The sequence below is a fragment of the Miscanthus floridulus genome, chromosome 10 (assembly GCF_019320115.1).
Source record: "Miscanthus floridulus cultivar M001 chromosome 10, ASM1932011v1, whole genome shotgun sequence".
Lineage (NCBI taxonomy): Eukaryota > Viridiplantae > Streptophyta > Magnoliopsida > Poales > Poaceae > Miscanthus > Miscanthus floridulus.
The window spans coordinates 51,398,569-51,421,000 of NC_089589.1; the positions used below are offsets into that span (position 1 = coordinate 51,398,569).

General features: G+C 54.2%; 1 protein-coding gene across 3 annotated transcripts in view; it reads right to left on the reverse strand.

Annotated features, from left to right (window-relative positions):
• Nucleotides 1-2,563: 2,563 nt before the first annotated feature.
• The window catches only part of LOC136490213 (F-box/LRR-repeat protein At5g02910-like), a 39,086-nt gene continuing 19,217 nt past the window's right edge, over nt 2,564-22,432 (reverse strand). The window contains exon 4 of one of the 3 annotated variants that reach the window (XM_066486700.1): nt 2,564-2,689. In XM_066486700.1, coding sequence (XP_066342797.1) covers nt 2,604-2,689 — 86 coding nt within the window. In that variant the 3' untranslated portion in view covers nt 2,564-2,603. Of the gene's footprint in view, nt 2,690-9,268; nt 9,554-22,432 lie in introns of those variants that run through there. The other 2 variants (XM_066486702.1, XM_066486701.1) reach the window with 2 other exon arrangements.

Here is a 22,432-nt window from a genome sequence, read left to right on the forward strand (position 1 = left end):
CCACTTAGTCCCCGAGCCTGCTGGAAGATGAAGAATGAATCTTGTAGCAGGGTCAAAAAAGTCTGAAAGCTTGTCGACATCGTCTGACATGCGCGTATCAAGACCCCAGATGCGCTGCCCAAGATCCGCACCCTGATCCGAACAGCATGGACCAGCTTCATAGCACACCGATGAGACATAGCAAGATCCGAGCAGCAAGGGAGTCCTCGGCGTCGCCGGTGATGTTTGAGCACCGAGGAGCGAGGAGTCTCCGGTGTCGCTGGCGATGACCGAGCACCGAGGAGCGAGTCCCCGATGTCGTTGGCGATGACCGAGCACCGAGGAGCGAGGACTCCCCGGCATCGCTGGCAATGTCCGAGCACCGAGGAGCGAGGAGCCCCCGGTGTCACTGGCGACGACACCGAGGAGCAAGGAGTTCCCGGAGTCACTGGCGATGACCGAGCACCGAGGAGCGAGGAGTCCCTGGTGTCGCTGGCGATGATCGAGCACCAAGGAGCAAGGAGTCCCCGACGTCGTTGGCGATGACCGAGCACCGAGGAGCGAGGCGTCCCGACGTTGCTAGCGATGACCGAGCACCGAGGAGTGAGAAGTCCCCGGTGTCGCTGGCGATGATCGAGCACCGAGGAGTGAGGAGTCCCCGGCATCGCTGGCGATGTCCGAGCACTGAGGAGCGAGGAGCCCCCGGCGTCATTGATGATGACACCGAGGAGCGAGGAGTCCCCGGCATCGTTGGCAATGACCGAGCACCGAGGAGTGAGGAGTCCCCGGCATAGGCGACGATGTCCGAGCACCGAGGAGCGAGGAGTCCCCGGCGTTGCTGGCGATGACTGAGCACCAAGGAGCGAGGAGTCCCCGACATCACTGGCGATGTCGGAGCACCGAGGAGCGAGGAGTCCCCAGCGTCGCTGGCGATGACCGAGCACCGAGGAGTCCTCGGCGTAGGCGGCGATGTTCGAGCACCGAGGAGTCCCCGACATAGGCGGCGAGGTCTGAGCACCGACGTAGCTGACGACGTCCGTGCGGTGAAGTGTGCCCACTTAGTCCTCGAGCACGAAGTATCCGTGCACCGAGGAGTAACCGGCGTAGCTGGCGATGAAGCATGAGCGACGAACAGTCTGGTCAACTGGTCGGCAGCGAAGTGAGCATTGAGTAGAAGCGACTGGCGAACAGTCTGATCAACTAGTCGGCGACGGAGTCCATGAACCAAGCGGTCTGTGGTAGAACCGCCCGGAATAGCATACTTACGGAGGCGCTTGTCTTCCACCAGACACTAAGCACCCCGAAAGCAACTACAGCGAGCGGTGTCCGTCAGGCACACCCCAAGGGAGAACCCAAAAGATCCGCATTTTTTCCAAGGATCCAATAATGAAAACGAGTTACAACACAAGTCCATCTCATAGATTAGAGTTTCTTAGAAAGTACATTATTACAATACCAAATACAGAGTGCGGAATGATAAACAGCGAAATATTAAAAGATAACATCTAGCGATAAGATAATGAGGATTTCGTCTGAGCCCACCAGAAGAATCCTCCACACAAGGTACTCCTCAAGCATCACCTGCAACAGGGTAAATAAACCCTAAGTACACAATGTACTCGCAAGACTTATCCGACCAGTGGGAATACTTTCCTGACTCCAAGGAATATGCTAGGCTTTATGGTTTGCTGGTTCTCTTTTAGCAAAAAGCAATACTAATAGTGAGTCCTTATTGATACATTATTATCATCAGCCGTATTAAGTTTTCATCTAGTCAATCTATATAAGCACATGTTCTACTTTCAAGCAAGAGTTGAGCAATCGATAATGTTCCTCCTCCTTTTTCCACTTACAGTTCTTACTATGGTGCTAAACCGCAGACAAGCCGTACCGGATAACCCGGTGATTTGCGAATCAATGTACCCAGCTGGGTGCCCCGAAGACACACGTCCCGCTTGTACCCTAGGCACAAGCAGGACTAACCCACCACTCTCCTATCCTAGGTGTCTAGGTCCCCGTCCAAACTTGGACTCCAAGCCCCCGCCTCTGAATCCCGGACTCAGTGCGGTGCAAGGACCTCCACCACCTCCTCTTCCAATCAGTCGGTCCGGAAAGAGCCGGATCTGCAACAAGAGAGTAGCAAGTCTTCCCTGCGCCCATACCCAAGTATGTGCTCGGGACAATAGTCTGTGACTTGCCTAAAGTCATATGCAACGACCGGTCCTTAATCAACACAGATAGGGAAAAAGTGTAACCGGGCTATGCCCTGTTGGCAGCAGGACACAACCCCTCACACCCATCAGTACCAAATCCATATCCCTGTCCGGTCACCATTTTCCTTTCCATTATTTCATCATGATATCATAGTTTAATCACCTATTTGCGAGTAACGGCTGGTTACTCATGCTACCGACATCCTGAGCATAGTAGCTACTCGACCTGTACTAGTAGGACTCATGGTAGATATATTTATGCATGTAGTTTCCATAAAATGCATGTAACGTAAATGCATATCATATAAATATATTCAGTGATCATTTAAAAATAGGGGTTATGCACCGGGGCTTGCCTTGGGTAGGTTCCGGGTCAGCAAAGTCAGTACCAATAGGCTCCTGGGCTCCCTCCTACGCGAAGAGCTCCTCATCGTACTCCTTGATCACCTCGTCGTACTCCAGCTCACCGACGGGTACGAAGTCTACCTGTTCATGATCTACATGAAATGACAATGCAATGATTAACACTACGGCAACAGAAATTCTCAATGCAAAAGTACCTCTATTAAACTGCTAAGTGATATCTACCCACTAAAGTCTAAGCTACGTATCAGCACTACTAACAAGTATGAACGTGTCATACATTCTTACGGTGACTATGGATACTCCTACTCCTAATGCCAGTTTATGATACATACACTAAAGCAAGGATAATAACTACGCCATTAAACGACTCGCTCTATGGCTACTAATTTTACAGCAAGTATATAAAGGTCTAAGGACCCTACTATAACAATTTCGAAGCTAAAGCTATTGTCGGTTCGCCACAACAATTCTTGCAATTATTGATCGATATAATTCTAAGCTTTCTATTTAAATCTTATGAGCCTACCATCCTAACAGCTAATGGTGAACTAACTGTACCAACAGGTAGATGACATTTTTGCGAACCTAACAAACTTAGTTTCGCTATTTTTGGACAACCATGCAATTTAATACGATTTTTCGAAGTTGGATTCATAACAGAAAAATAAATAAGCATTTCTAATTCCAGGAAATAATGAAAACCGAAACCTCTTTCGCCGGCCCACAACGCGCGGCCCGGACCAGCGCGTCACCCCGCCCGCGCACGACGGTAGGTCAGCGCGCGGCCCACGTGGAGGCGCGGCCCAGCCGACCAATGGCCCGCGACGGGGACGGCCTGCGTGCGAAGGCGATTATGCACGGGCACCCCCGACGTACACGGTATTTGCTACGAGACCTACGGTACTGTTTCACTAGTCTACAGTTTTACACCTGCACCCTCCAACTTCTACGTCTTCACCGCGGCGAAGTCCCTGGCCCCCCCTAGGGCGCGCACCGGTGCGACGACGCGGGCACTAGGCGACTATGCCGGCCACACCTGAACCTCTACGGTCTACCTAAGGGGTCGATAGGTACCTTGACAACAAGTTGAAGCTACTTGAGGTGACACGGCGAGCAGAGGCGCAGTGACGAACTCCCTCCCCGACGGTGGCTCCTGACCTGCAAAGGTGGCCGCGTTCCCGTGAGCAACAGCGAAGGCGAGACCAGCACATGAGCACGCGAGCACCAGGGAGTACTCACCGACACCATGGCGCTGATGGTTTAGTTGGAGGCGGTCTGAGCAAGGCTGGCCACGTGAGCTCACGGTGGTGCGGTGGTGCCCGACGGTGGCACTACCACAGCGGTGGGGCTGGCATGCTGCGAAGCTACGGCTGCGGGGCGTGGGATGCTCAGGAGGACATGGCGAGACTGTGGGTGCACTGAATCGCCACGAGGTGTATTGCGGGGCTGGCTCGCCGGTGGAGGGCGTCGGCTCGGCCTTATGGACCCGGTGGTGTGGTAAATCGAAATTGGAGCACAGTGAGGTGAGAACGGCAGCACGGTAGGGTAGGTTGGACGATTGACTGCCTAACGGAGCTGCAAGCAAAGCCAATCGAAACGTGGTACAACCACTACGGCGAATTAGGAGAAATCATCATGGCGGCAAGGAGACAACGGAGATAGGGGAGGTCCTGGCTTGGCTCGTCTGCGGCGTCAACGTTCAGGCCAACATCACCACTACAGACAACGGGACAGGCGGGACGTACCCCTAGACGGCTGCCTGCACGACCATAGCAGCAACGCGATGAACGCGGTATGGCGCCATTGCTGCAGTCAGCACCCGACACCGACGCAAAACGATGCGACGCGGAGGTATGGCGGTGCAGGTGGACGTCCAGCGCGCAAGCAGCCAAGGAAGTCAATGGTACAGTACCGAGCGTAGCCGCTGGCGACGTGAACGCGGGACCCGATGCGACAACGGCCACAGCGGGGCAGGGCAAGGCGCTGGCAGAGCACGGCCGGCAACCAGGGCGCAACGCGTCAGCTGGCGAGGCGAGTAGCAGTGAGGCAGTGGCCTTAGCGCGTAGGGTGTGCGCGCGCACAAACGCGGCAATGGGCGCAGTCAGGTGGCAGCGGGTGCGACCCGCGCGGCAGAGCGCGCTGGCAAGCGGGTGGTGACCGCGCTCAGGACTCAGCTAGGGGCCATGCACGGGTTTTAAAGCGGTTAGAAAACGCGTACGCCGTGTTCCAAACGCTAAGCTAATTGCTAGATGCGCAAAGGGGTACAGCGAGCCATCCACCACAGTCACGACATTGCGCTACTCCTTAAGCCAATTGTTCTACAAATAATGCCAAAGATGGCTTCGTCGACCTCTTCTAAAACTTACGCGAAGGACGTCAATTCGAATGGTTTCGCGTCGAATCCCAAACCCGACCCCCGGGACGTACTCGCTAGCCATCCATGTCTTCGACCGCACATTTTTTATCGTCGTTCGCAAAAACATTTTATAACATTTTGTTTTAACAAGAATTTGATTAAGATAATAAACACGTTATGTGACGCGAAATATAACATTCGCTTTCCCGTTTCGTCAAAATGTTTCAATGCCAACATTGATTATAAAGCCTGTCATACACAGGTGCACATAATTCAGATGTTTACGAAATGTTTCAGCAAAACATTACAATGTAACACCGGGGTGTTACACGGTCCGACCAGTTGATCGGTGGAGAAGTCCGAGCACCAGGTGGTCCGATCACCTGGACGATGATCCTGCAATACAAACATGTAGAACGGGTAGTACATGACGCACAAATAAATAAACTCCGGAGAAAAATCAGCAATGGTGATAAAACGACGTATGTAGTTCGGTGATTAGTTGGTGTGAAGATATATTTATATTTAATATAAACCGCCCGAACAGTTCGTGTGTAGCTGAGTCTCCAGCCCTAGCTAGCCCATAGTCCATAACGTCGAGCGCGGAGCCTGTGCACGTGTAGGAGGAACAGACGTTGCTAAGGAGCCGCTGCCGACCACCCATAACGCAGAGGGTAGATGCTCGTGCACGTGTAGGGAGGAGCCGGGGACAGGGCCGTCTCTGGAGGCGTCCGAGCATCAACAGGACTGATCGAGGGTTCGGAAAATCGTTTGGAGAGCAAATAAGGAGAAAACAGTTCGGAGAAATATCATGGTGATATACGGAGATTGGAGAATATTTAGAAGAATATTAAAACGTGACTTAGCTTTGGACGGAGCGTCTGGTTGGCGACGTATGACGTTATCTGGTCGGCGTTGACAGCGAGCACCTGGCGGGCGGTGAGTTGTTAGTGAAGGCGACCTCGAAGGTGGTTTCGAGATCGGATCTGCTGTCGCGGAGGCTGATGTAGCCAGCGATGAATCGTCATCGTGGACCGGCAAGGATCTCCACAAGATTGATGACGAGAACGCGCTGTTGATTTAAGGTCCATCTAGCTTGCCATAGATTAAGCGCACACCCCTACCTAGCGCACCAACTGTCGACAGAATATCATCGACAGTCCACCAAGGGGTATCCCACGATGGTAGATTTGTCGGTGGGGGTGCGCGTAATCAGGAACCGGATGGTGACACAAGACGTAGAGACAGCAATTTAGACAAGTCCGGGCCGTATGATCGACGTAATACCCTACGTCCTGTGTCTTTGGTGTATTGTATTGATCTGGACAACCAAGTAGCTTGTCCGCTAGGGGACCCCTGCCTCTCCTTATATAGTCTGAAAGGGCAGGGTTACAAGTAAAGTATCCTATTTGGTACTATACAATGTCTTGCGGTGCACATTGAGCAGCGCCGTGCATGTCTTGATCTTGTGGGCTGGGCCACCTCGCAGCCCATGTCTTGGGGCCATACCCCCACACTGTCATCATCAGAGTCAAGGGTAACCAGATCATAACCGTGGATTTTGATAAACGCTGTTAGTAAGGATGGCATCCTCTGAAGCGATGGAGTCCTGCCATCACGGACTTCAAGCCATAGTGAAACCAGATTTGGGGCACAGATAGGCAAGCGCCATTCTTCACCAAATTAGCAACACTGGATGGTTAGATGCTTTAGGGATTGTGACGAGATGAGTAAGAGATCCCCTAGGTTGCAGTCATCAACCTCAAGGTCTTCCAAATTCGGGCAGCATGAGAAGTCAAGCAATCTGTTGGGCAATGTGTCAAGTCCTTCAAGCTCTAGCTTCTTCAGGTATTGGGAGATGAAGAAAGGATGGCCATCGAGAGAACAAAATTGGCCCGAATAGTCAAGCCGGAGCACCCGGACTTTGCACTGGAGAGCTATATGGATCCAAAGGTTAATGCGAGCCATGGCGGTGGCGCGATAGTACTCGTCGAGACGGGACTCGCACGTGTCGAGCGGTGTGCCTCCGTGGATGCGGAGGCGCAGCAGATGGTCCACAAACTCCGGAATCTCGTCCATGAACCCTGGTTCCTTCAATCCGCTGCACACGAAACGCAGGACGGTGGTGGACTCCACAAGTGGCACTAGCGCTTGGCGAGCACACATGTCCGCACGACGTCCTGCGCCGGCAAGGAGAGTATGTGCTGCAGCACGCCGTCCGGGAGGTTGCTGATGTGGTCGTGGCCTTCGATCGGAGCTGCGGCGGCGGCCGATGCAATTTTGGGCGCTTTCCGCGGAAGCATCCTGCCGGTCGTTCGATCGAGGATGCCATTAGGCACTGTGGGTGTGGGACAAAAGAAACAGTCAAAGAACACAAGAGGTTAGCTGCATTGAAACAGCTAGCAGATCGATCCATGGGGAGGAAGACGAGGAGATGGATATGCATCTGCATCAATCACCTGAGATAGAGAGGCGGCGGCAGCCGTGCAAGATGATTCGCTTCTGCTCGGCTCTACCCTATCCCCTTCTCTCCCTCGCCCGTCCCTTCTCCCTCGCATCCCCCTTCGTCCCCTCCTCCTCAGATCCGTGACAACCTCCAAGAGGCCGCCCCCCAAGGGAGGAGCGGCGGCGGCGTCCCCGAAACTGCGAGAAGCAGCGAGGGCGGGCCACAAGGCCACAAGGGGCGAGCAGCGGCGGCGGACGGCTTGCTAGCTTAGAGCGGTGGGGGCTCAGGCGTGGGGTGGCGAGTGGTTTGCTAGAGCAGAGCGAGGTGGATCGGGCTCGGGCATGGGGGCAACGGTGGCCCGGCAGGCGCAAGAGCGGCGGCGGCGGCTGTGAGGTCCGAGGCGGAGGTATCCCCTTCTACCAACGGTTGGATTGCGCTTTGTGATTCGTGCGTCAACTGTTCTGCCAGTGTAGCCGACTGGATTCATGCCTAAGAGCAACTCCAAGAGTTTGTAAAATTAAACAGCTAAATCAATGATTTAGTTATATTTTTAAAATAGAAAACCCCTCCAAAAAATAGATAATGAACTTGCGGTGAAAATTGTGGTCAAACTGCGGCAATGAGGTGTACCCCATCACTGCTGGCTTAGTTGTGTCGGTTCAAATCCGATAGTGAAGGGAGGTTTGAACGACACTAATTAAAGGATATGAGGTAATGTATATTATATGATAGCGTGTCTCGGCGCTGTACAGCGACTCGAGTAGGGTTCCTAGCGCGTCGTGTTAGGGTTCCTTCCCTTCCTCGTTCATGTTCTAATCTTCCCTCAAGATCTGAATTAGAATCCATGCCCCCATCCATCCATTGTGACCATGTAAGTCTCCGTGACGGAGCTGAGCCTTCTCTGCTTACTGTGTAGATACACCTTTTCAGTTGGTTCTTAGGGTTTGGGGTGGCGAAGTTGCCTAAACGTGAGAACCATGAACCCTCAACAATGGATGCAGTGGCAGGATTGATGGAGAAGATGAAACTCTTGAAGGCGGAAAGGAGAGGGATCCGAGCGACGACAGGGAGTGGAGGTGGAATGGTGGATCGAAGTCGGCAAAACCAATCGGGAAGGTTCTGGCGGATAGCTTATCAACGCGGAGGGGCTAGGGCAAGCACTAGGAAGGTCTGGTGTCCGATCCGGGGCATCTACGGTAAGGACCTCGAATCCAATCACTTTCTATTCACATCCCATCAGCCGATGGGAAAAAGAAGGGCGCCAGAGGACGGGCCGTGGTGTTCACAAAGGATATGATCGTTGTGGTTCATTTTGATGGGAAGAAAAGGCCGGAAGGCAATAAGTTTGAGTGCGTCCCAATTTGGCTTAGGGCTTCGGGAATACCACTTTGGATGATGAACAAGGTGACAGGGAAAGGGATCGGCAATGAGGTGGGGGGTTTTTGTGGACTTGGATTTGGAGGACGACAGCTCTGCAGTCGGCCAATACCTGCAGATCAAAGTGAAGCTGAACATCAACAAGCCGCTGGTGCGGGGAGTTTCTTGGTAGTGGATGAAGATGACAAGCCCCTATGGTGCCCCATAGTGTACGAATTAGTGGGGATCAAACAAAAGAGAAGAAAGTGCTCCTCTAAACTTTAGAGCTAAAGTCTTCAAATAGGTGGTCTAAAGTTAGCTCTACTTTAACCCACCTCACACTAAAGCTTTAGATCTCAAAATTGAGCTAAAAGTGCTCTAAAGTTTATAAGGGATCCAAACACGCCCTGCCTACTCACTAATTAGTGGGTTGCATCCCTAGGATTTATCACTAGGGATAAGATGACAATTTCTATTAGTTCATTTGCTTCTCCACCGGATTGCTTCGTAACAGTTTCAAGGTTCCAGCAAGAGTTCAAATAAGTGCTCGTTCCTTAGTGCTGGTTCAACATAGCAAGCAAACATGTGCTATTAGGTTTCTGATACATCAATATATAGTAAATGGACAGGTAAGAGGTAGAGTTAGGTTGAGCAAGCTATTAAGCAAGAAGGTAGCCTGAACTACATAACGTGGTACCACGCCGGCTACCTGATTACAGACAAAGACGTCATCCTTAATACTTGTGCTGCTTTAGTTGATTTGAGCTTCACCTTGACTTAATTAAGTGATAGTAGGTCCATCCTCATGCATAGCCTTCTGTCCGCTGAACTGAAACCCTTCACATATATCAAAGTCATGCCACAAGTTGAGGAGCATAAAAAAAATACATGATAAACATATAGAAATGATGATACCAATATTTGGACAGCAATAAGATCAGCACAAAAGAAAATAACCAAACCACACAAAGACAATTTGTCTCGAGGCTTGACAGATTGTTTTAGAATAATTGGTCAAAATCATTTAAATGAATATGTGTCGGTGTTTCGTACAAACACCGGCAAATAGATTTATAGTAATGCGCGTTAGGCTCGGATGGTGCGCTAAAGGACACAAGATTTATACTGGTTCGGGCTGAATGTCCCTACGTCCAGTTTGTTGTTGCTCGTGTTATTAGCACCGAAAACGGTTCATAGTAGGGGGTACAAACGATCGAGAGAGGGATTGGTCCCAAGTCTCTGATGGAAGGGTCGAAAGGAGGTCAAGAGCTTGGTAACAGCTTGACTGTGTGTTGTGTGTTGTGCCGTCAAAAGTTGGTCCCTCTGTTGGAGGAAGCGCATCTCCTTTTATAGATGAAGGGGCTGGCTTTACAAGGGTGAGGGCTTAGGATGCGTACTCTACCTAGTCTTGTGGCTCACGTCTACCCAGCCTGGTTTCTCATTCTGATGGGTGCGAAAGGATGATAAGCGTCTACAATACTGTCGATGCCCCTGTAGAATGTCAGGATGGTTACAGAATACTGCCCTGCGCAGGGTATGGGCTGCAGTACAGTGATTTTGACTTATGAACCTCGCCCAGCCTTGCTCCGCACGCCTTCTGGTTCCTATGAGTCTCTGTCGGAGGGACGCGGGGTCGGGGTCCGGAGTAGCGCTGTGGGCAAGGTCCTTTGATTTGGTGGACCCGAGAGGTCGGGAAGCGGGCGCCGCTCCCTTGGGTCCATAACATGGTGACGGCATGTCCGTCATTTGTGGAGATCACAAATCCTTTTCTGGAGTGTAGTGGTTGTCGTATATCTTCGTCGGGTTCCGTGTCCCAGAGCTGAAGGCGGCACCTACAACTCTACAGGGCGAGGAGCACGCGCCTGCAATACCATTCGGGCTCTGCGACGCCCGGAAGGGTCTAAAGCACCCGTCCCGTCGTTCCCTGGCAGTACCTTTCCTGCCGGGGCGCAGGGTATGGTCCTTGAAGCCGTGGTTGACGCGAACGTCTTGTCTTGCTCTGTACCCATCATCGTGAGGGAACAGGGGAGAAGTTATCAGGTAAGATGAAACCAGTCTTTGGACATCGAACGGGGCGAGGTTCGTCCTCGGTTGTCGAACGAGGCAGAGTCCAGTCCTTATCCCTTGGGCGTGACCGAGCCCACCCCTCGGGGGTCGAGCGAGGCGGAGTCTATCCCTCAACCCTCGAGTGAGGCGGAGCTATCCCGAAGGCGTCGGGTGAGGTGGAGACTAGCCTTCAGCCCTCAGGCGAGGCAGAGCTGTCCCGAAGGCGTCGGGCGAAACGGAGGCCAGCCCTTAGCCCTCGGGCGAGGCGAAGCTGGCCCAAAGACGTCGGGTGAGGTGGAGACTAGCCCTTAGCCCTCGGGCGAGGCGGGGCTGCCCAAAGGCGTCGGGCGAGACGGAACCAAACTTCCGTCATTCGGGCAAGGAACATAGCGGCGCCCTTGTTCGTCCAGAAGTTTTTAACGTTCGATGGTTATTGGTTCCACCTCCTGGGGTACCCCGGTATTAGGTCCCCGATAGTAGCCCCCGAGCCTCTGGGTGATTCGGATAGAATCGCCTGGGGGTGTTCTTGATTTCGTCGGAGTTACTTTGCCGGAGGGTGCGCGCGAGCGCACCCGATGGGTGTAGCCCCCGGGTGATTCGAATAGAGTCGCCCGAGGGGTAGTATCGGACCCTTCGCGGGTAAGGCTAAAAGACTTGGTTTTTTATCAACTAGGTATTTTTAAGGGGATCGTGGTATTCCGTTCGTGGGAATTTTATTCAGTGTTGGCCCGGCTGGGTCTCTACTATGGATCGAGGCCCTAGTGGTCTGCGGGCCTATCCCTCGTTGGGACGGCCCTTTGGCTCTGGAACCCTAGGTGGGCCAACTTCTGGTTGTTATGGGCCCAGACGAGTTTAGTGAAGAGATTTTTCTGGTCCACGTCCCCCCTATGGGAAAAGAGTCCGGTTGCTTCGGGAAAGCGAACCGCCTGGCACGATTTTGGTGGGAGAGGATAGGGATCATGGGCGCGTATCCCGCGACGCGACGTGACGGTGCGCTTGGCTAGCCCGGAGATCGAGGCGGACGGTTGCCCTTCTCGCATCCGTCGCCACTATAAAACCCCGAGGTTCGCCCCCAAGGTTCCATATTTCGCCTCCTCGCCTTTGCGTCCATAGCCTTCGCCGCCAATCGCCCTAGCTTCCCACGCCAAAATCACCGTCGCCGTTAGGTTTGCATCTGCGTTTACCGCCGCCGTCGAGCTCGCGTCCGCGCCGCCGCCCTCGTTTGAGCTCGCACCCACCTTTCCACCGACGTTTCGATGGAGCTGTGGGGCAGATCTGGCATTACTTCTCGGCATTTGGAGGGCCTCGTCCACCGCGGCCTCCTCTGCCCACTGTCCGCCGTCGGGGTGTGGCTGCTGCCCGATGATGAGAGCGAGCCTGCGCCGCCCGAAGGGTACGTCGTGTCCTTTGCCATCTTTCATGAGCGAGGTTTTGCCGTACCCACGCATAGATTTCTTCGGGGGTTGTTGGATTATTACCAAGTAGAGCTGCAGCATCTTACCCCCAATGGTGTCCAACACATGGCGGCGTTTGTTGCCCTGTGTGAGGGTTTCCTAGGGATCGATCCCCACTTCGATTTGTGGAGGCATTTTTTCACCGTTAGTTTGTCGAAGAGGAAGATTGGGGGGAAGGATGTGAGCGTGCCGTTGGGATGTGCTAGCATTCATCTGCGCCACACCCGGTCAAGGGACTACCCGCTGATGCGTCTGTCATCCTCAAATAAGGGGTGGCACTCGCAGTGGTTTTATATCAGGGACGACCCGAGCGCCACATTGTCGAAGTACTCTGGGCACCTCATCGACGAGGCTCCAGAGTCGTGGTTGTGGGGCTGTCCGACTACGGAGAAGAAACACCTTGCCGACCTTCTCGCCGCCATTCACGCTCTGAAGGCCCGGGGCGTGAAGGGGTCGGGGATCATTGTGCCTACCAGCACGGGACTGAGGAGAGGATGTAAGCAGCGATGATGATGATGATGATGACAGCGATGATGAGATTGATGAGGTCGCTGCCGGTGTGGATTAGGGCGTCCTGGAGGACGAGGGCACGCTGACCAATGTCCCCTCGTCTGTGCAGGAACCCCCCCCCCCCCCCCCGTCCCGCGTAGAGGGAAGTGAGTCCGCAAGGATAGAGGAGGTTGGAGCCGAGGAGTCTGCCGTTTCGCGCGGGGTGCCGACAGAGGATCGGTGGGTGGCTGGATCCGAGGAGGCCCCCAAGGTGCTGACGGAGGAGGGGGGGCCTGTTGCCGTGTCTCATGAGAGGACGGAGGTGAGTGGATTCACCGCCCAGCCTGAGGTGTTGACCGAGAGGGGTGCCTCCGCAGCCGCGCCCTCGGAAACGAGGGAGATAAGCTCCATTGCCCAGGAGCAGGGGACAGGTTCGAAGCGGTCCCATCCCGATGAGTTAGGGCAGGGGTCCGGGAGTTCGTCCCCAAAGCGCTCCCGTCGACCGAAGGCGTCGGGGTAAGCCATTGTCTCCCCTGTTTTTCTTTTATTTCGTTTTTCTGTTTTGACTTTATGCCTTTTCCTTTTGTGTAGACTTTTGCGGACGGGCCGCGTTCTGGGGATGGCGCCCAAGAAGAGCCTTGCCCGTCAAGCGGGATGGGGGGCGTCGCTCGACGCTGCTCCTATTTCGGGCAGGAGTGGCAACGAGGCTACGGCTGCGTTGGTTGACTCGACGGCAGCCGTGTCCATACCCGTGCCCTTGTTGGCCGCCGAGCAGGCAGGATCTTCCGCAGTGGGTGCGGCAATGCCGGCCGAGGGTCGTGTATCGCCGGTGGAGATGGTCGTGACCGCGCCAAGCCAGGATCAGCTGGGCGCAGCCACGGTGGTGCTCGAGGGCGTAGTGCAGTCCGCGCCATCAGGGGCCCAGGCGGATCCGCTCGAGGCGCTCAAAGTGGCCCGATGGAGGAGGATCTAGTCGGAGGGTCCTCGAGCGTCGTTGCGGTGGTGCGGAGGACTAGGAGGGAGTCTCCCCCGGCCCCTTTATCGGGAGGCAGCCGCTCCCCCGCGTGGGGCGAGCCGCCGCTTCAGTGGATGGACGCTTAAGACCCAACGTCGGCCCTTTTCACGCTCGACGACCATTCCGAGAGCATGGAGCGGGAAATTCTCGACTTCGAGCTTTCGACAATGATGAATGCCCTGGACCAGGTCAGAGGGTCCCTACATGAAATTGTCGTTCCTACTAGCCAGGTACCTGCTAGTTCTTCCTTGTTTTCCTCCTTCAAGTACTTTTGTGTTTTCGTATTTTTTATACCACTCTTCTTTTCAGATTATCGTTGCTCGTAGTCGGAGCAAATCCCAGTTCCTTCGTGAACAGAAGGCGGAATGGGATCGCCTTGCCGAAGAGGCCTGACTGCGAGATGTGGGCGCGCAGCTTGCTGCTGCCCAGCAGCGGGAGGCCCAAGCGCGTCAGGACGCGGAGGAGGCCCACGGGATGTTTGAGGATTTGTCGGCGAGGACAAAGCTAGATGAGGAGATCGCCAGACTCCGAAAAGAGCAAGACGAGCTGCTGCAGAAGAATGCTGCAGCTAGTGAGAAAACTGGCGAGCTCCTGGCGGAGCTACAGACAGAGCGAGACCTCAAGCTGAAGGCTGAGGAGAGGTCCGTGACGTTGCAGGAAAAGGCGAACCAGGATGCCGCAGTGATCGAGCGGACGACCCGAGAGCGTGACGAAGCGCGTCGGGAGGCCAAGGCACACCAGACGGATCTTGGAGTCGAGGTGACCCGACGGTTGGATGCCGAGGAAGTTTCTACCGGTTTGCGCATCGATCTTGCCGAGGCGCGGCGGCTTCTTCAAGCTGAAGGTGATGAATATGATCGCCTGTCCCTCGCCGTTCTGGCGATCTGCGACAACCTGCAGGTGGCACAAGAGGAGGGGACCAGCTCGCTTGCGACCCGTGCCGCTAGTATTACGGCTCGGGTGGGCCAGCTTGAGGAGAGTGCTTTTCACGCCAAGATCACCCAGGCCTTCACCGTCGCCCATGCTCATTACGAGATCAACCTGGAGGTGATGAGCGAAGGTTTCCCGCCTACCTATGAGGATGATGAGCTGGACGCAATTGAGAAGGTGGTGGCTCCCTTGCGAAAAACCTAGCGGATAATCTGAAAGAAATGGTTCTCCCTTCGCGGAAGTAGTTAGTCGAATAATTTTGAACACAGCTTATATGTAATATGTGAACAAGTGTCGGTACTTTCGAGTCTGGACGCAGTTTCGTGATTTTGCTTCGTAATTTCGTTTTGTTTGATTTCACCTTCTTCCCTTTTTGCAATAAAAAAGAGTGTTTATTCGATCCGACCCTTCCCTTTGCCTAAGGACGCAGGGCTAGTGGTGCTTTCAGGGAAAATTTTGGGTTGTGCTGCTTGAGCAAAACATACCGTAGCCGTCTGGCCGTTTGGTTTTTGCGGTCTTACCAATCTGTTTCCCCGAATCTTGCCGCTGGCCTTGACGTGAGGAGGGAATCTTAACCAGCCCCCGAGTAAGGCCCGACCCCCTGCATTTGCTGGGTCGGGTGTTACTAGAGACCGGAACGTTCAGATGGAATCTCATTCCATGGTTTTTGTGACAGGGTCGGCGAAGTCCTTGGATGGCATCGCACTATTCCCCGCCCTGCCTTCCAACAGAATTCCCCAAATGGGGACTCTATGGGCTTGGCAAGGTAGGGCCTTCAAACTTGTGTCCCTATATTGAGCGGCTCGAGCCCTCGGACCTTGTTAGGGTCTGATAGGGGTCGACCGTAATTCGCGTGTTACCCCGTCCTCGATTTTCGTAATCAGAGGGGCTGAGTAAACAACACTTGCCTCGGTGGCTTGAGTGTTGTGCTCAATGAGCTCGCTAACGGGTACGTTCGTGTGGAATCCGTGCTCATCATTTTGCTGATGGGGTCAGAAGAGTCCTCTGGTGGCATTCCACAACTTCTCAACCCGCCTCCCGGCAGATGCCCGAGCCATTCGATAGGCTCAGGTGGCCCGATGGCCTCTCCTCGATGGAGATTCTGTGGGTTGAGACGTCCCTGTCCGCTTCTGAGCGAGGTCGGGCAGGGCCGCTGGGGCTCATCTCCGCTATTTCTCCCTGGCTCTGTTTGGCACGAGGCGGCCTCGAGCCCTTCGCGGGCCGGCCTTCGAACCTCGGCCTGCTGCCACCCATATCGAATGAGGCGACGACTGTTTCGTGACGCGATGCAAAGCGTTGGGATGCAACGTTTTGCATATGCAATGTTTGAATGTATAATTTAATCGAAATAAAGGCGGGGTCAGCATGAGTGACGGAAAGCTCCTACCGGATGTGTCCGAGCCAGGTTCTGGGTCCGATGTTTCCAACGAGGCCGGCGTAAACTGCATAAGTATTGCTACTTCTGTTTTTGTGATTGATTTTTAGGCGACCTGCCAGCTTCCCCCCTGAAAGGGAGGGCTCTACGGGTGGACCCCTCCGAAGTCCTTTCGGGAAGGTAGGAGCTAAGGCTAGCAGTGTGAGGGACTGTGAACGCGATTATGCTGGTGAACCAAAAAGACTCCGTAGCCGATGGAGTGTAGGGCCCGGTGGTTCGTCCAGTTGTATTCATCGTTATATTCCCACACGCCGTGCTTTTGGTTTCCCAAACGTAAGGAGGGATCGGGCTAAGAGGGTGTTTAAACAAACATGCGCCCTCGGCAGCCCCCGAGCGATGTCCATGTCCTTGCCGTTGCTAGGGTCGAAAGCTCGACAAAGAACTCAACACTCAAAGTAAATAAACAAGGGTGCTTATCTTACGGTCGATCGTTCGTTGTTGGTTGTTTTGCCTAGGCCGACCGATCGACCTAGGGGGCCCGTTGGGCTTCCCCCGGATGGAGGTTCCATTGTTGGATCATCCCTGGTCCTGCTTGGGGAAGCGGAGAGTCGACTGTAGGTGAGTGTGCCCTGGTTCTTGCGTCCGGGGCGCGTTAGTGGTGGGCCATGCCCGGGTGACGTTCTGGCTTACCAGGCGGCGTCCCGTCGATCAGAGCGCGTCCCGTCGTTTCCGACGCGTCACCTCAGATTCCTGTCAGCATTGATTTCGCATTTGTATTGAATAGGAGAAGGCAGAGATCTTTTCGGCCGAACCTTTTGCCTTTCCTCAGCTGCTGAGCCCCTTCTTTAAATAGGGGGGAAGAGTTTTCGTCCCACCTCCTTGCCATCCTCTAAGCTGCCACCCCTTTTCCTTGTTCCTTTCCACCGAATGCCTCGGTTCCTAAGTAAGAGAGGGTGATGCCAGGGGGAGAGAAAACTCATAGATCCGCTCGTGAATCTAGAGCGTGATGTCGAGCCGGAGGTCATCCAACGTAGATGAGATGGTGCGAGCCGCCATTGCTGAGGAGTCGCTACTGCCGAAGGAGAAGGAGCACAGGAGGGCGCCGCACGTCGTCGACTTTGCCGTCATTCGCTGTGTCCCACCTTTGGCGGGAGGCGTTTCCTGCCCTGACGCCATTGTCAGGGTTGTGGCTAACGACGATGGCGTAGTCCCTGGACGCCCTAACGGAGGCGTCACTGTCAGGGTTGCGGCTGACGACGATGGCGTAGTCCCTGGACGCCCCGGCGGAGGCGTCGCTGTCGGGGTTGCGGCTGACGACGATGGCGTAGTCCCTGAATGCCCCGACAGAGGCGCTACAGTTGCCGGCATGGAGCTCGACATTGCAGGTGACGACGCCTTCGAGGACCCCGCGAAGTGGTAGGACGTCGCCGATGGAGAGCGTGGTGCGGTGACCGTAGTAGACGAACTGGCCCGTGTACATGCCCGGACGTTGCCGATGGAGAGCTCGACGCGACGGCCGTAGTAGTACTCGTAGTAAAGCTAGGCAGGGACTGTAATCGAATAAGTTTGTGGGGTGGCCCCCGAGTAAACAGACTTCTAAATCTACGAGTGTATTAGTCCTTTTCGTGATGAAATCACTTTGTAAGTGGTGAATTCATGCGAAGAATGAACGAATTTTCATCTTTTATTGTGGCAAGCAGTTTTTTTTAGCTTCCTCTTTTTGTAGAAGAGGTTTTGGTGCCCTCCGACCCTTTCCATGGTTCAAGTCGTAAGAAACTAGGAGTGCGGGCGAATTAATTCTGATCGCGCTGGTGAGCAAAGAGGTTGTAGCCGCTGGAGCGTGGGTCTCCCGCAGTCCTACCAGTTGTACTCGGAATTAGTTCCCGAAATCTTAGTCCTTAGGACTTGTTTACGAGAAGAGCGAAAAACTTAGATAAAGTTTTTCAAGGATAATACAAGAAGTGTTTGCGAGATAAACATACTTGTACTTATATCAGCCCCCGAGTGAGGTTTGGCCCCTCACAATTTGTAGGGGTCGGATGTCACTAAAAATCGGGGTTTTGTAAAGACAAAGACTGATAAGAAGAAACACGCGTTTATTTAAGGGTAAAAACGACGTAGCTGCTCAATGTTCCAGGCGTTGGTGAAGACCTCGCCGCTGACGGTTTTCAACCTGTAGGCGCCTGTGGGGGGATTAACCCCTATATCCTTACGGCTAGGCTTGGGCCGGCCCAGATCAGAGGGTCCGGTCCATCAAAAGACGACGCGTGGCCCGGCCAACCTATTTGGAGTCCCGCGCAAGGAGTCAAGGCAGATTTAGCGATCAAGCAAGATCCTAGTCAGTTAGAAGAGAAATCCTTATCCGGCCACCTATGGCAATTGTAACTGGCTAGGATTAGTTTCCATATCTATAACCCTGCCCCCCAGACTATATAAGGCGGGCAGGGGACCCCTCTAAAAACATCTCTCATTGACATACAGCAATATAATCAGACGCAGGACGTAGGTATTACGCCTTCTTGGTGGCCAAACATGGATAAAACCTCGTGTCTGTCTTGCGTCACCGTCTTGTTTGTAGCTTGCGCATCTGTCTTCCGACAATCTACTACCTTGGGCATACCCCTAGGTAGACTGCCGACCATATTTCGTCGATAGTGGCGCGCCAGGTAGGGGGTGTGCGTACTGCTCTCCAAGCAAACAAGATGGTCATCATCTCTGGCTCCACGGCTACGCCGAACGGCCTCACGTTCACCGTCGGCCAGATCACCTAGACCACCGGCTCCGACGACTTCATCGCCATGACCACGGAGGAGGCGTCGATTCAGTCTGCGCCGACCACTGCTTCACCTGCATATGCTACGGCTCCGACCACGGTGGATACGGCTCTGGCCACGGTGGATACAGCTCCGACCACGATGGATCTGGCTCCGACCACAGTACATCTGGCTCCGACCACGCCTGCATCATCCTCAGCCACGCCGACCACTCGTCGTCCGCTTCCACGCTACAAAGGAAAGCAGATCGACCACACCGACCTGCTCGACTCCATCGATCAGGTCGGCACCAAACTCACCGAAACCCTAGCTCTAGTAAGTGCAATTCAAAATCGACCTAATGAGCAGGTAAACGCTCCCCACAACAGATCTACCCGACCCGCTCGGGCCAGTCGTCCTGCACGATTAGGTACAGATCTCGTGGTCATATCTACTCCCAAAGGGCGCTCCGCTCGTCGCCGGCCAGCCTCCGCGGCCGAACTCCAGCTCTCTGAGTGCGAAGCCTCGACGGAGAACTACCAGGCCCAGCCCTATGGCCTGCGAAACGCTGCCTCCAACTACGCGTATAATATACAGCGCTGTTCAGATCTGTCTTGTACATCGACCACGGCCAATGCCACGCAACTTCATCAACATGATCCGAGTTGAAGATTATCAAGAAGGATCCGTCCACACGGTCCAAGAGGGCGACTCTAGCTCCTCGTCTGTCATCGCATCTAATGCTTCCGTCCGCACCGAGCTCCAGCATCATGACGATGAAGGCATCAAATACGATCTGGATATACCAGACCACGCCCCGAGGTTCCCACAATTCCCATCTTTCCCGCCAAGACGAGGGGATTTGATCAATGTTGTCAGCAATGACGAACCGCCAGCAGTTGGCGAAACAGAACAAAAAGGATTGCACGCGAGGCACGCAATATTGACCGGTTTAATCGTCGGCAAATCGAAGCTGAAGCAGAAGAGGAGGCACGACGCATAAGGGTCCAACCACGCGACCTTAATAATGCTTTCGACAGGGTGGGGGACAAACAGGTCTTCAGGACTCCAAGCGCCAACATAGCCGTCGCCATGGCGACAATGCAACGGCTACCGAACACCCCGGAAACCCAGGCAGTTCGTGATGAAATACAAGCCTATCTGACGGCTCCTATGGCCCAGACCGCAGAGATTGTAAATCAAGCTCGGGCTCCATCCGTCTCAGTCGAGTCAAGTCACAGCCGCCAGTACTCAAGTCGCTCACAGCCACTCAACCAACGTGGCTCACGCAACAACGACCCATCAGACAACCGTCAAGGCGGAAACGGTGGCCATGATGGTGGTCAGGACGACAACCGCCGTCGGGAGGATAACCGCCGCGATGTCCGGGACGATAACCGTCGAGACAACCGCGACAATCGACGCGATAACCACGGTCGCAGGGCTAATCTAGATGGCAATCGAGATCGCCGTGATGGCAATAACGATCTCCGCCATTACCTCGTTGGACGTGATCTACGCGCTCGCATCAACCAGAGAGCCAACGATCGTGCATCCCATGAAAGCTATCGCCGTATGGAATATGACACTACCCACGGCCCGCCGGGTTTGAAGCAGTTTACTCCACACCTTCGCCAAGTCATATGGCCCAAGAACTTCAAGCTCGAGAAACTTCAGAAGTACGACGGCAAGGAGAACCCCGAATTATGGGTCATGCTCTACGAAACTGCGTGCAGGTCAGCCATGGCTGACGAGCACGTCATGTCTAACTACTTCCCAGTCGCTGTTGGTCATGCAGGTCACCAATGGCTGGTCAGCTTGCCGACGAACTACTTTGATTCTTGGCAAGAGCTCAAGCAAGCCTTCATCGACAACTTCATTGCTACTTGCGAACAACTCGGCAACAAATATGATCTGCAACGGATTCGAGATCGAAAAGATGAGCCACTGCGCATCAAGGTCCCGTCAATCTCCGACAACGAGGCAATCGAGGCTTTCATCACTGGCCTCCGCTTCCACGACGCCCTGAGGGACAAGCTCCTCCGCAAGAGACCCGAATCGGTCACAGCGCACTTGGCCACCGCTAAGAAATATGCGGACGCCGACAACGCTAAAAAGATAATTATCGAAGAAGCAGCAAGGATTCCACGCTCCGACCACCCCACACCGCGCTGACTACCGCGACAACCGTGGTCGGAACGACAATTTTGACTGCCGCAACCAGCGCAACGACTTCCGCGACCACCGCGACCAACGTAATCAGCGGCATAACCGTCGCGATGATTACAGGGGCAAGTGTGCTCGGGAAGACGACGGCGAGGTCAACACCGTTAAAAAAAGTGGCGGACGTCGTAACTACGAAGACGACTACGCCAAAGCATTGAAAGGGCCCTGCCAGCTCCATCCTAAGTCAAACCATACCATGAAGAATTGTCGCGTTCTCAAGTCTATCTACACGCGTCAACAGGCTCCGAATACGTCCAACAAGCCTAACGACGTAGGGGAACAGCGCAACGAGGACAACGATGACAAAGACGCGGATCCTCATCACAAGTACGTCAAGCCAACCAATCGCGTGCACACCATCATCGGAGGCAAAGTGTCCATCAAGACCAAACGAGAACGCAAGCTGCTCGCCCACGCTTGCTTGAACGTGGCCAACACCGACAACCTCCTCACCGATCCGCGGCTCCCTCCGTGGTCTCACCGCGAAATCTCCTTCAGTAGAAAGGACCAATGGGCCGCAATACCTGAGCCATGACGATTTCCCCTGGTCCTCGATCCTTGTATCAACAAGGTTCAGTTCGACAGAGTACTGATCGACGACGGCAGCTCCATCGATATACTGTTCAAAAACAGTCAGCCCGCCCTGAAGATAGCCCAGGCGGACCTCAAGCCGTATGAGGCACAGTTCTGGGGTGTTCTCCCCGGACAGAGCTCTACACCTCTCGGGCAGATCACGCTACCTGTGCAATTTGGGACCCCGGACCACTTCCGCACCGACTACGTCAACTTCGTGGTCGCTGACTTCGACGGCACCTACCATGCTATTCTTGGTCGACCATCGCTCACCAAGTTCATGGCCATACCTCATTACAGGTATCTGGTGCTCAAGATGCCCACCGAGAAATGAGTTCTAACCCTCCGAGGCAACGTGTACGCAGCTTATACCTGCGAGGACGATAGTTTCAAAATAGCAGAGGCTCACGACCTCTCTCTATTCGCATGGCCGAGACCATGCTCGATGCCAAGAAGACCTCGGCCGACCACCTAGAGATCCTAGAGCTCGAGGCTCCACGCAAGAACATCAAGTCCAAGGAGCACAAGGTGATCCAGCTGGTCGACGGTGATCCCAGCAGAACGGCCCTTATCGGGGCCAACCTGGGTCCCAAATAGGAAGACACGCTCGTTAGGTTCTTGAGGAGCAATGTTGATGTGTTCGCATAGAAACCTGCTGACATGCCCGGTGTACCTCGGAACTTGATCGAGCACTCCTTGAATGTCAACGGCAAGGCCAAACCTATCAAGCAGAAGCTACGACGTTTCGCTCGCGACAAAAAGAAGGCGATTAGGGTAGAAGTTACACGACTTTTGGCAGCCAGATTTATCAAAGAAGTGTATCATCCGGAGTGGTTAGCCAACCCGGTTCTTGTA